General features: G+C 53.2%; 7 protein-coding genes across 7 annotated transcripts; 3 read left to right on the plus strand and 4 right to left on the minus strand.

The window, feature by feature from the left end:
* Positions 1-7: 7 nt before the first annotated feature.
* Positions 8-2,086, minus strand: BO97DRAFT_385072 (PCI domain protein). Its single transcript, XM_025693447.1, has 2 exons — positions 1,654-2,086; positions 8-1,575 (listed from the first exon to the last, which is right to left on the minus strand). The coding sequence occupies exons 1-2, from the start codon at positions 1,904-1,906 to the stop codon at positions 404-406; spliced, it is 1,425 nt and encodes a 474-aa protein (XP_025554815.1). The 5' UTR covers positions 1,907-2,086; the 3' UTR covers positions 8-403.
* Positions 2,087-2,422: 336 nt separating this feature from the next.
* BO97DRAFT_468534 (uncharacterized protein) lies at positions 2,423-3,833 on the minus strand. Its single transcript, XM_025699759.1, has 3 exons — positions 3,352-3,833; positions 3,221-3,297; positions 2,423-3,161 (listed from the first exon to the last, which is right to left on the minus strand). The coding sequence occupies exons 1-3, from the start codon at positions 3,467-3,469 to the stop codon at positions 2,754-2,756; spliced, it is 603 nt and encodes a 200-aa protein (XP_025554816.1). The 5' UTR covers positions 3,470-3,833; the 3' UTR covers positions 2,423-2,753.
* BO97DRAFT_219194 (uncharacterized protein) lies at positions 3,464-4,168 on the plus strand. The gene has a single exon (XM_025690636.1). It carries the CDS (start codon positions 3,700-3,702, stop codon positions 4,051-4,053), a length of 354 nt encoding a protein of 117 aa, XP_025554817.1. The 5' UTR covers positions 3,464-3,699; the 3' UTR covers positions 4,054-4,168.
* A 7-nt stretch (positions 4,169-4,175) lies between these two features.
* On the plus strand, positions 4,176-4,944 carry BO97DRAFT_219201 (uncharacterized protein). Its single transcript, XM_025690637.1, has one exon. It carries the CDS (start codon positions 4,305-4,307, stop codon positions 4,698-4,700), a length of 396 nt encoding a protein of 131 aa, XP_025554818.1. The 5' UTR covers positions 4,176-4,304; the 3' UTR covers positions 4,701-4,944.
* Positions 4,945-5,238: 294 nt separating this feature from the next.
* Positions 5,239-6,148, plus strand: BO97DRAFT_219206 (PaaI family thioesterase). Its single transcript, XM_025690638.1, has one exon. It carries the CDS (start codon positions 5,361-5,363, stop codon positions 6,042-6,044), a length of 684 nt encoding a protein of 227 aa, XP_025554819.1. The 5' UTR covers positions 5,239-5,360; the 3' UTR covers positions 6,045-6,148.
* A 104-nt stretch (positions 6,149-6,252) lies between these two features.
* Positions 6,253-7,366, minus strand: BO97DRAFT_338597 (thioesterase family protein; the record flags this gene model as incomplete). Its single annotated transcript, XM_025691526.1, has 2 exons — positions 6,253-7,151; positions 7,258-7,366. The coding sequence occupies 2 exons, from the start codon at positions 7,364-7,366 to the stop codon at positions 6,253-6,255; spliced, it is 1,008 nt and encodes a 335-aa protein (XP_025554820.1).
* Positions 7,367-7,679: 313 nt separating this feature from the next.
* Positions 7,680-11,300, minus strand: BO97DRAFT_468537 (putative alpha,alpha-trehalose phosphate synthase subunit TPS3). The gene is made up of 4 exons (XM_025699760.1): positions 11,076-11,300; positions 9,606-10,995; positions 8,209-9,538; positions 7,680-8,144 (listed from the first exon to the last, which is right to left on the minus strand). The coding sequence occupies exons 1-4, from the start codon at positions 11,096-11,098 to the stop codon at positions 8,101-8,103; spliced, it is 2,787 nt and encodes a 928-aa protein (XP_025554821.1). The 5' UTR covers positions 11,099-11,300; the 3' UTR covers positions 7,680-8,100.
* Between the last annotated feature and the right edge of the window lie 486 nt (positions 11,301-11,786).

Raw genomic sequence — 11,786 nt, forward strand, 5'->3', positions numbered from 1 at the left:
CAAGAGGGTCGTTTGACACAGTCGATTCTATCCTCCACTTTCTAAGTACAGCTGACCGGCTCGCTTCTAAAGCTAACGTGAGCTACCTCCGTGACGACCCCAGCAATCGAGCCATCCATCCATCTAAATGCGACGGTGAAGAAGAAACATTCCAGCATTGAACATAATAAATCAGTTACAAACACCCAATCCATAGACACGAAGAATTAGCGTTAACACCGCTGCCCAGCCATGACACAGAGATACTTTTAGGTCTTTCTTTTCTCTTGCTCGTTCCCGACTCCGTCTGCGCGGGTTAAGGGTGTGGTATCTGGTAGATAGTAGGTCAAAAGACAAAAAAACAAGGTATGTAGGTCTCATCATCAGTCATTGATCCTCGCCCGCATTTCCGTCCTTCCGTCATTTACTCAGCCACAGCCTCCACGGGCGCACTGACGGCTGGAGCAGCCGGAGTCGAAGACTGGTTGTTGTTGTTGTTGTTGTTACCTTGCTGGCGACGGCGGTCACCGGACTTGCCCTTGTCGGAGGACTTGCCCTGGGCAGCCTCCTCGGCCGCTTGGGCCGCCTGCAGCCCCTCGCGCACGAAGCGCTCACGCTCGGAACGGACAACACCTAGGACACGTTCCAGGCTGCGGCGCCAGACCATCAGGCGACCCTGAACCTCAGCCCACTGCTTCTCGCCGAAGACACGGTAGGTGGCACGGTGAACAAGGAACTCAGAACGCAGCTGTGACAGCTTACCCTCAACGAGACCAGCACGGATGGTGTCAATAACCCACTTCTCGACATCCTCGTCCGAAACCCGCAGCGCGTTGGCAATGGTGGCATAGGGCAGCGAACGGGAGGGAGTCGCGGCAGCCAGCGAGGCCAGGGTGAGCAGGCGCATCTTGGTCTGCAGAGCATCGCCGGCCTCGGCCAGCACGCCACCCGAGATACCGGCCAGAGGGCTGGTGGTAATGAGTGCCTCGTAGGCGTCAAGGGTGTCGGAGGTGAAGATCTCAAGCAGCTCGAAGAGGGTACTGTCGCTGGCGCGAAGGGCCTGCACGGCGTCGGAGGCGGTCAACGGGGTGAAGTCGAAGACAGCGGGAGAAGTGAGAGCGGAAGTCAGGGCGCGAACTGCCAGCTCACGGGCCTCAGGGCTGGCGGCCTGGGCGGCGGGAATGGTCTGGAGGGCCTGGAAGACATGGGACTGAGACAACTCGGCGTCCCCAGCGGCCTGGGCGGCATCGGCAATCGCCAGGTGCAAGCGCTGGGCCTCCTCGGCCTCAAGCTCCCAAGCGGCGAGCCAGGCGGGCAGCTGAGAAGTCAGCTGAGGCTTGAGGGCGTCAAAAGCGACGGAGGCACCGGCCTGACGGATAACGGCAACGATGGCCAGGAGAACGTGGTAGCGGCTAGAGTCGGTGGGAGCGAGGGTGTTGAAGATGGTGGACAAAACGGAGATGGCCAAGGAGGGACCGAACTGAGGAGAGGCGGTAATGGGTTTGGCGAGGTAAGAGCAGATGCGCGAGAGGAACATGTCCGGGTCGGAGGCCTGGTGGACGAGGTGAACGAGGAGGTTGTAAGCGGAGATAATTTCTGGTTCAGGTCAATTCCGTCCGTGTGTCATAGTCATATTGTGCATTTCCCCCGCAGCACCAACAAAGAACTGCTTACCCTTCTCGGGAGCCGCATTCAAGGCAGTAGCGGCGGTGACCAACTTCTTCAACACCTCATCCCGTTGCTTACGGTCGGGTTCAGCATCAGACTGTTCCTGCTGGCGCAGAGGTTCCAACAGCGGGGCGATCTCGGCCTGAAGATTGGAAGCGGCGGCGTCGGGCTTGCGAAGAGCATCGATGTACTGAGCGAACTCATCGGCAAGTTCCGTGAAGGGACCCTCAATGAGGAGGGTGGTCGAAGGAGCGGGCATCGTGGTAGTCTCTTGAGAATTCGATGTCGATAGATCGATGGATGGTGTGGGGGGAAAGGGAGGGCGCACTGGAGGAGAGGCGGAGGGGAGGAGGGGGGAGGGGAGCGGAAGAGGAGAGGAGAAGGGAAGGGAAGGAGAAACCGGAAAGAAATTGAATGTAGGTAGGAGATAAGAGGGGGGAGCGCAGGAGAAGGAGGGGGTTCCACCAAAGGAAACAAGATCCAAAAGGAGAAGAGGAGGGAGAAGCGAAAGAAGCGAAGATGGGAAAAGGAAAGACAAGGAAGAAAGAAGCAGAACAGAGATTGGGCGGTGGAGAAAATTGCGTTGTGGGAAAAAGTCTTGGCACCGCTTCTTTCTGATGGCAGAATGTTCTTCTGTTGCGACTTCCTCGTAGCTTCCTCCAGCTTTCTTCCCTCACCACCTAGACAAAACTGTTTCCCCAGTCTATTACAACTCATACTCTTCGACAAAAGACGAGAGAAATGCAGCCCAAGGGCAAATTATTAGATTAATGTGCAAGGATTGACCGCTCCTACGGGCGCCAGAGCTGGGGGGGGGAAGGGGAATAATCGTATGTGACATCAAGTCGTAGAACATGCAACAACAGCAACAGCAACAACAACAACAACAACAACAACAACAACAACAACAACAACAACACCAACGACCACCACCACCAGCATCGCCTTCCCCGACAGATATTACCACTACAAAGTCTCTGAGAGATTTCATGGGAACCGAATCAAAGATCCCAAGCAGAAACCACCGACATCAGATATGGGAACGGGCTGAATCACCAAATTACATGCCCCCCTTACACGGGCCGTTCTGACTCTCAACCATTCACTTACAGCACCAGACGCAATCCCACGAACAAGGCCGTGGCCAACAGACCGGTGGCATGCTCCTGAGCCAGGCGAACGGCGGCATTGGCCGTAGAAGAGCTGCTAGTGCTGCTCGTGGTGCTGGTCCCAGTGGCCGTGCTAGACTTGTCGGTGCTGGTGCTGGTGCTGGTGGCTGTGGTCAGACTAGTAGCGCTCGAGGTAGTGGACGAGGTAGTCGATGAGGCCGACGCGTTCAGGGTGCCGCAAGTCTTCTCGTAGTCCTTACAGTGCTCTTCCTCGGTCAAGCTGGATGAGTTGCTAATGCACTGGGCATAGTTGGCCTGGCAAACGTAAAAGGGAATAGTCTGCGCATACAAGGCCACGTTGGCGGCTGAACCGTTGGAGCAGATACAGGAGAAGTCAAGGGTGGTCTGTTGCGACATTGTGAGTGATACCTCCTCCCCTTCAATTGGTTCGGCTATGCCCTTACCGAATCGCAAGAGTTGCTGGTAGCGACTCCACCACAAATTTCAGGGCAAGAGTTGCGCTCCGCGGTACACCAGGAGGCTAGGATGACGAGTCAGTGAACGCTCAGGAAGAAAACATCACATGCCAGCCTACCGCGGGTGGAAGAGGTGATGGCGCTCAGATCAAAACCATCGGGCAGGGTATAATTGCCAGTGGAGGCGGCAGTGGCCGAGGCAATCAGGCCAAGAGCGAAGAGTGAGGAGGCCAACATGATGAAAAATGGGGAAGATATTCAAATAAGTAAAGGTAAGGAAGTGATTTCTCTGACACAGTCGCAATTGGAAGATGTGTAAGGTAAGAGTGATAACAGTTACTGTAGACGGGGAAGATGCTATTAGTCCGGCGACGAAAGGGGTTGAGGGACACCGGGGGAGGGAGGGAGTAATTGACTAGAAAGAGAAGCAGAGAGAAAAGGAGAAGGAGGAGAAGGAAGAAGAGGTGATGATAAGAAGGCAGGAAGAGAGAAGAGGAGAAGCTGGAGGAACGAAGCTAAGCCGAGGGGGAAAGAAGCAGCAACAGCAACAGCAACAGCAACAACAACAAGATTCAAGAAGGTGCCACAGGCAGTTTAGTTCCTTTTCTCCAGTCTTTCTCTCTATCTGTCTGCATGCCTTTCATTATATGTTTATTTGTTTAGGTTGTCACCCCCTTCCTCTTGGAATCTTTTCCCTTTTTTGGGGTTCCGCTATTTCCTTAGTATTTCTATCTTTGTGCTTTCCCCGCAACTCTCTCTTTCTCTTCTTTGCCTTTAATTTCTCAACCTTGATTTTTTGTCCGTGGTTGCCGCGTGAATGAAATATGACTACTATCAATAACAATGGGAATTTTTCCGTGCACTAGCGAACAGGCTAACATGACTAGTCTAGTCGACGGAAGATGGAGACAGGCACTGAAGTCCTGGTGTACGGTGGTAAATTGTTATGGCTGGTGCCTTGATTTATGCTCACCAATTCCTGATCTGATTGGTTGGACTACCCTAGGATGCGAGGGGAGCTTGGAGTCAAAATGAAAGAGAGACTCGTCTGGTATAAGTAGTGCTTTACTAGATGAGACCGTGCGATGTGCAAGATGACTCCTTCCTGCAGTTGCCGCCGGGGGAGGGGGAGGGGGAGGGAAGAATGAGAAGCAGAAGTGTTTCATCGTGCTGCCTCTCTCGCTCTTCATCTCCTCCTCTCTGTCTCTCTCTCTCTCTCTCTCTCTCTCTCTCTCTCTCTCTCTCTCTCTCTGTATGTGAATGTCTCACCCTTTTCTCCGGTCATTGTTGCACTAGGTCATGCGATCCAAGTGTTTGCTTGTCTCTCCCTGCGCTTGAGAGAAGAATGTGGCCCAGCCAAGTGATGAATGAAGGAACGAATAAAGTGGCTGGTGGAACCACATCAGTTTGGTTGAGTTTGCTGGTGATAAGCGGAGAGGAAAGAAAAAGAACCGTCGAACCCAATTGAGTTTGGGGGCCTTGGTTTAGGGCCGGCACTAAAGAATTCCCTTCCCTCGTTAAGAGTCTAGTTTCTCTTAGTCTTGCTTGGTCGCAATGGAACCGGCCATATGTATGTCTGTGTGGCAATGTGGTCTGCAAGACTGCTTGCAGATGTGCCAGTATGCCCAACCTGTGATGATTCCAATCATTTCCCAATAATCCGCGCAGATTATCCTATGAACTCAGCGGATTGGATAGGAATTAGTCGCCGGGCGAGAGATTTGACCCAAGTACTATCATCTGGTACCTAAGGTACGGTCAAGTAGGTAGGTACTAGACTAGAAGCAGATCATCCGAGGCCCGAAGCCGAGGATCCAAAGCAGACCAACCAAGCCGTACTTACTGTATCTTACATCAATCTTCAATGGTAAAGCGGACAAACACAGCAAACTCTTGAGATCCAAGTGTATTAAATGTACTGTATCATACCGTATACTATACTCTGAATTACAGTACCAGAGCCAGGCGCCGAATTTCCCCCTTCAGCTTCATGGATTCAACTCATATTCTCAAAGCGGGTTTGCTTATTAGATAGAACATTGTCTGGCTTCGTCTTTCTTTTCCAAGAATTTCTCAATTGCCCTTTTCCTTCTCCTCTCCCATAATATCTCACATTCTCGCACACGTCATGTCGCCTTCAATATCGATTCTCAACCAACCACATCTCCCGGCTCTCGAACCATTCCGCGCCGCCGTTCCGCCGGTCTTGACTCGGTTACTGCACCATCCCGACTACTTCCCCATTCGCACCTGGTCACGCATCTTCAAATCCGACTCCGGTGAAGATGGCTATTTTGCCAACACGCTCGCTTCCCCTTCTACAATCCCCCATGTTTGCACCCTGCGTCGTCAACCAGAGCTGCTCGCACCTCTATCTGATGCTGCGCCCGCCTGGCCCGCTCCCACCTCTGTGTCTCAAATTGAAAACCCAGACCTTTACCTAGTCCTGCAGCTAGCCACCCCCGGGATCTCCGGCCATCCTTCCACCGCCCATGGCGGTCTCTTGGCAACCTGCATCGATGAGGCCATGTCCTATGCCGTCGCATTGCGTGCCCCCGAGACAGGCGCCGCCGGGGCTCTCTCCGCCCACCATCCCCGCGGCATGCTCTACACTGCGCAGCTAGACATTCGCTATCGTGCTCCTGTCGTTGTACCAAGCTATACGCTTGTTCAGGCCAAGGTTCTGGCTCGGGTCGGTCGCAAGTTCTGGGTGCATGCTCAGATCTTGCAGCCAGATGAGATGGCTGAGAGCCAGCTGTCCGTTACGACCGATGCTATAGCCTTCTGGCTGCAGACGAAGGCGTCCTTATAGACGCAATGTGGGCGGCGTCTCTGGAGATACACGACCTCATTCAGCATTCAGATCATTGATAGACTGTGCTGCCTTCGTCTTCTTGCACATATATAGTTATATACTCATCTGTCGATATCCCGAAAGACAAGAGATTCTCTATCTATTGATGTATAATCATATTTTTATATTCAGGATCATTTCTCACAACATAGGCCCTCTGACCCTCTTACAATCTCGGCCGCTGGCCCACATTACGGCTAGCACTCACCACCAAGCCCACCTGCGTCGCCACGGCCACGACCTGTCCCGTTGCATCCATCACCGTCACCCCGAGATCCGTTCGACCGTCCTGCACTGACACCGTCTGCACCCGACTGTACAACCACTCCTCGCCCGTAGCCGGTAATCGCTTCTTGAGATCGATATTCAAAGCCACCGTCGGATACCAATGCCGGCCGCCAGCTTCGCCATCGCCCTCTGCCGTGGCAGCCATTCGGTCCAGCCCAGACAACGCCACGGGAAACGTATCCGTCAGATACACGACCGCCTCGTTCGACCAGCGCGCCGTCTGGTCCCCTCCCGGTCGAAGTCGGGCCCATTGGTCCACAGTCGCCATGGTCTTGGGCTGCCGTGGGCTGTATAAGTCAACATGCTGCGTCGCGCGCCGAAACTCAGGAAATGGCAGCTTGATCCGCTCCCACTCGCCATCACGCCCAGTCTTCCCTAATGTCACTAGGTCAACTCCCCCATCTGCCCGCGATCCCTGCGCTGGCACCGGCAAGGGCGTCCACCCTGTTGGAGTTGTCAACCCCACCTCAGCATAAGCCGGACTGACTGTGATATATCCCGCTATCTTGACCTCCGGCTCCTCCTGTCCGGTCCCTGACGGTGTCTTGTTCCCCTTATCTTTACACTGCGATAGGGTCACGTGGATTGTACTCGTCCGTAACCCGATCTTCACATCCTCCACGGTCAACAAGGCCTCTCCCACCGCTGTTCGTCGCAGAAAGGTCAGTTGCAGGGCGATCGGCGTGGCGGAGCCACGATATTGCTGCGGATGCGTATGGGCAAAGTGTGTCAGCGCCAGACGGTAGAGGATGGCACTAGTATAACCGCCATGGGGCACTATTTGTGTTTCATTCTCAGTCCATGCTTCTTTTCTCAAGGGAAGAAGGAGGGGGGAGTGCAGGTGCCTATCGATTGAATTTCGACAGTGAGCATGATTCCTTACCGGTTCCAATGCACCAGTCCTGCTGAAGCTGGGCCGAGTAATGATGTGAATCAATAGGGGTCACTTGGATTGCGGTCTCGAAGGCGGCTCCGTGCGGAGGCGCCACCATCATATTTGACTGGTCCGTGTATTGAATGCCGCTAACTGTGTTCGGACGCGTTGAATTTCTCATTTGTAGTGAAAACTCCAAACTCCAAACAGTATACACTGACCGGCAACATAGAATCGCAATTGGTATGTCCTGTACTCGGAAAGTAGTTGATGTCGGGAAAGAAATGGACGACTCCTGTGATAAGGGACGTTGGACCTCGGCTGTTGACCCCCAACAAAAGCGGAGAAACACCCCCGGTAACAATCCGAGTGACGTGCCCGTACAGGCCGATATTACCTACATACTTTCAATACACATCTGCTGGCATAGTGTTTCCATACGCCAAAATTCTGGATCTCATTCCGCTAGGATTACTCTAGAAACAAGGTCGGTTGATCTACAGCGAACTCCAGGATGACAACTTAAGACCACAAGGGTCGGGCTCTTTTTGTCCTTGCACCCTGCATAATTTGCCTGATTCTCTCCAAATCTTCTGCTGGTCCACGCTGTTGGGATGTCTAGGACACCAGCATGATCGGGTCGGGATGGGCAGTACGGTACGGTACGCCAGCGAACAAGGAATCGCGCGGTTGTCTGTCCATCTTTTGGCATCGTCCGTTTACTCGTGCCCATATAGACCTAAAATGATAAGCCCTGTGATCGTGTTACTGTGTGCTTGGTGAATTTATGCATATGTGTAGGTGTGTGCGCGTGTGCGTGTGCGTGTGCGCGAGGAGATATGTACGGAGTCATCAGGGCTTGTGCTCAGCCAACCGTTCCAAGCACGACAAGACTCCTGTTCATCAGACTGATTAGTAAATTATGTCGTTACGCAGAAGGATAAAGAGCAAACGACTTACCGGTCACACCCTGCGTCAAGGTAGCCCTGGCCTCCGTGCTTCGAGAGCCCAATGTAACCGTCACGGCGTGGTTAACTGCCTGGGTACTCTCCAACTTGTTGGCCCACCGGAAGACAGGCTCATCGTCGCGACTGTCTCCAATCGCCAACAGAAAATCGGGACGGGCCACGCTCTCAACTTCTTGGCTCTGTTTGAGACACGACCGCCACACCAACTCCGTCGCTGAAGCCTTGTTCGTACCCATCGGCTCCACCACTAGGGCGCCTTCCACGGGGATGGCATGAACACCTTGGTTGGCACAGGCATCGTTGATGTGCCCCGCGCATTCCGACGCCAGTCGTGCAGCCGCCACCTGGTCCTCCGCCGATCCATAGTGGAAGACGAGTGAGCAATGGCGCTGTTCGATCCAGCTGCCTTCGGCGCGCTCCTGGTAATAATCCAGGATCTGCAGCACCGCCGTCTTCCAAGCGTCCGTCTGCGTTTTGTCTGTCAGCTTGAGCCAGGTCTCCGAATTTGGTTCCCGCACGAAGCAGCCATTCTCTGCAATCAAGCCCAGCCCGGTCACCAGGCGGAAAAGGCGCTCCATCTCTTCTGGCATACGCGCGCTCATCACATATACCACATTACGTGAGTCCTCCGTCAGTTCTGCCAGCGTAGTAATGGCACGCTGGGGCGTGGTCACGATTATGCTCTTGGGAGATCCCCAAGATGCCAAGGTACCTTCGTAATCTACAATGATCAGTCGACGGCTCGATTTCTGATAGAGTTCCTCCAATTTGTTCATTTGCAAGCGCGGGACGGCCATGATCTCGCGCGAAGACTGCTCGTTCCAGACACGGTTCAAAGTCTCGCTGAACGATTTCACCCAGTTGGCGGTTGAGTTCTGCAACACGGCCTGGTGCATTTGCGTCCATACCTCCTTCCGCTCCGTTTCGCTCCGTGATAGCGCTGTGTGGATGGCCTCCGCGCATTGGCGGTAATCCCAAGGATTGACTAAGAGCGCATGGTTGCCGAAGATAGACGCGCTACCAGTGAATTCACTCAATATGAGCGAACCGTACTTTTTGTTGTTGCCCCATTTACCATCTTGGCAGTAGACGAACTCATGGCTAGTCAGATTCATGCCTTCGCGTAAGCTGGTAATGATCAATGCGTCGGCGAGGGAAATTAGAGCTAGATACTGCGGAAAGGCCAGGTCCTGTTTCAAGAAGACCAAAGGCTGGTGGGCTAGCGTGGAATGAGTGGAGTTGATTCGCATCGCAATGTCAGAGATTGTGGCCTCGAGCTCGGGCTGCTCGGTCGTGCTCGTCGCCACTTGAATCAATACGACCTATATCAATAGTTAGAGCCAGGATGGCGGTATGGAAATTGTGAGGGAGTTGTGTTGATGGCCGTACCTGATCCCGCCATTCGGGATACGTGTTGAGAAAAAGCTCATAACTTAACAGCTTTTGTCGGATGCCTCGAACCTGATCAATCTTATCACGCGACACGATGAGACGCTTGCCCTCATAGCGCTCCGCAATGGTTTTGATCCACCGCTCTACATCGGCTGCCCGGCGCCGCTGATCCCATGAAGTCGGGTCGATGCCAATGGAAAATTTACCAACATTGACGAACCGATCCTCCAGTTGGAGCCCTTCGTTGGTAGCCTCTACGCAGAGTATGCGACTGCATGTCTGAAGGAAATGGCGGCAGTATTCGTCAGTCTGGAATCCGATCAGGTTCGCTCCCAAAATACCTTCTAGCAACTCCTTGCGAGGCGCTAGGCACCGAAACACCTCGGACGAGGGAAAGGCGATATGCAGAAAAAAGCCGATCTGCGCGTCAGGCAGGAGCTTCCGCAGCATCGCTGGAACAAGCAACAGATGATAATCTTGGATCCATATGGAATCGCCGCGCTTCCATTTCTGGGCAATCTTCTCGGCAAAGGCCTGGTTGGTTTTGACATAGTAGATCCAGGAGTGGTCTTCGTATGCCTTGCTCTTAGGGTTGTCGGGAATCTGGTAATGAAAGACCGGCCAAAGAATCGTCTTGCAAAAATGTGTGTAGTGGCCATCAAAATCGCCGTCGCTAACATATACCGTCATGGAGCCATACTCAGTCTCGAGCTTTTTAGCAATGGAGTCCTTGGTTGATTGTGGCAGTGCATCAGTAGGCATGCCTAGCGTGCCCACCCAAACCTTGTCCTCCAGCTGGCCAGCATCCGTAGCGGATCGCACGGCGTTGCGCAGCCCTCCGTTGCCCTGCTCAGCGGTCTGAATGGTCCATTCAGCGTTGGAGAACGAGCTCTTGCGGCTCTGAGATCGACGGTGATCGGTAGCGTACGAGGTCGGCGGCTGGGGAGGCGTGCGCGTTTTCTCTTTGGCAGGTTCCGTCCCTGACACTATGGGTTCTTGGTGCTTGAGGATAGAAGGGGACGCTGGGAAAGCTGCACGAGGCCGGGGCTGATTCAAAGAAAGGGTTGAACCCCACGCAGGAGAGTGAGCTTCGCTTTCCGTCAAAAGATTTGCATCCCCGTCCGTATTGGGGAACGGGTAGCCGGAGTGCTCCTGTTCAGCCTTGGCGATATCTGCAGCAAAAAATTGTTCGTGTTCCGACGCGGGGCCCGGGGTGATTCCGACATTACGAGTAGCATCGGCATTGTTTCTCTCAAACAAACTTACGGCCGCATTGGGAGTCGCGGCGATGCTTTGAACGGGGTTGGTCGACGGTGGGCTGGTGGTCGTGTCGGCTTCAAGATTCTGCGGGTCGCTCACATGGAAGTCGACCGTATAAGGGAGAAATCTGAGATTCCATAGGTAGTTAGTCTCGGCCTACCCTGTAATGACAAAATACCGGATAGAAAAGGCTAATTGACCACATACAGCGAAGCAATGTAGATAGTCATGGTGATAAGAGGGGCAGAAGAAGTCCCCGGAGCGGTCTGGTGGGGATGGCGCGGGGACAAGCAAGGGAATCGTGGAAGAGGTAAAGGAGGAGAAGTGGAAGTGAGTAGTGCTAGAAAGGAACGATTGTGCAAAAGGGAGAATTTAAAGGGGGGGGGGACCGATGCAGATGATCCAGAGCAAGGCCTGGAGGAAGAAGAGATGAAAGAAGGAAAGAAAAATAGATAGAATAGACAGAAGGAAAGAGAAGCGGAAGAAGCAGAAGAAGCCGGGTTTGGGGTTTCACGTTCTCATGGCTACGTCATGTGAAGCAGAAGAATAAAGAGTGGTAGAAACTGTTCATGTCACGGTTATGTAATAACTTAATACTAAGTAGTGGCTTTTCTCTTGTCCAACAGTTCCGCCAAAGGAAAAGAAAAACAAAATAATAATAATAATAAAAACTCAAAAGGAAACGGTGGATCTAGACGGGAATTGGACTCAGTAGGAGACCTTGGAAGGACTCACTCTGCGATGACCTGATCCAATCTTTGCTTCACATGGCCACCAGACAAGCAACAGAACCAATCTCAGGCTGAATTCGCCCCTCATCATCTGCCGAGACTCTAGTCGGTAGGTGTTGGCGCCCACTGCAGCTTTCAGGTTGGCGGTTAGATTGAACGGTATGTATGGTTAGTATGGTCAACTTGC

The sequence above is a fragment of the Aspergillus homomorphus genome (assembly GCF_003184865.1).
Source record: "Aspergillus homomorphus CBS 101889 unplaced genomic scaffold BO97scaffold_5, whole genome shotgun sequence".
In the NCBI taxonomy this organism is placed as follows: Eukaryota; Fungi; Ascomycota; class Eurotiomycetes; order Eurotiales; family Aspergillaceae; genus Aspergillus; species Aspergillus homomorphus.

Bases quoted from the DNA above. Each gene is read 5' to 3' on its own strand.
- BO97DRAFT_219201 (XM_025690637.1), top strand. From the start codon at position 4,305: ATGAGACCGTGCGATGTGCAAGATGACTCCTTCCTGCAGTTGCCGCCG.
- BO97DRAFT_468534 (XM_025699759.1), bottom strand. From the start codon at position 3,469: ATGTTGGCCTCCTCACTCTTCGCTCTTGGCCTGATTGCCTCGGCCACT. The intron at 3,298-3,351 runs GTAGGCTGGCAT...TCGTCATCCTAG, and splicing joins CATCACCTCTTCCACCCGCG to CCTCCTGGTGTACCGCGGAG. The intron at 3,162-3,220 runs GTAAGGGCATAG...ATGTCGCAACAG, and splicing joins CCAGCAACTCTTGCGATTCG to ACCACCCTTGACTTCTCCTG.
- BO97DRAFT_385072 (XM_025693447.1), bottom strand. From the start codon at position 1,906: ATGCCCGCTCCTTCGACCACCCTCCTCATTGAGGGTCCCTTCACGGAA. The intron at 1,576-1,653 runs GTAAGCAGTTCT...GACCTGAACCAG, and splicing joins GAATGCGGCTCCCGAGAAGG to AAATTATCTCCGCTTACAAC.
- BO97DRAFT_468537 (XM_025699760.1), bottom strand. From the start codon at position 11,098: ATGACTATCTACATTGCTTCGCT. The intron at 10,996-11,075 runs GTATGTGGTCAA...ATGGAATCTCAG, and splicing joins ACTATCTACATTGCTTCGCT to ATTTCTCCCTTATACGGTCG. The intron at 8,145-8,208 runs GTAAGTCGTTTG...TCTGATGAACAG, and splicing joins CTTGACGCAGGGTGTGACCG to GAGTCTTGTCGTGCTTGGAA.
- BO97DRAFT_219194 (XM_025690636.1), top strand. From the start codon at position 3,700: ATGATAAGAAGGCAGGAAGAGAGAAGAGGAGAAGCTGGAGGAACGAAG.
- BO97DRAFT_219206 (XM_025690638.1), top strand. From the start codon at position 5,361: ATGTCGCCTTCAATATCGATTCTCAACCAACCACATCTCCCGGCTCTC.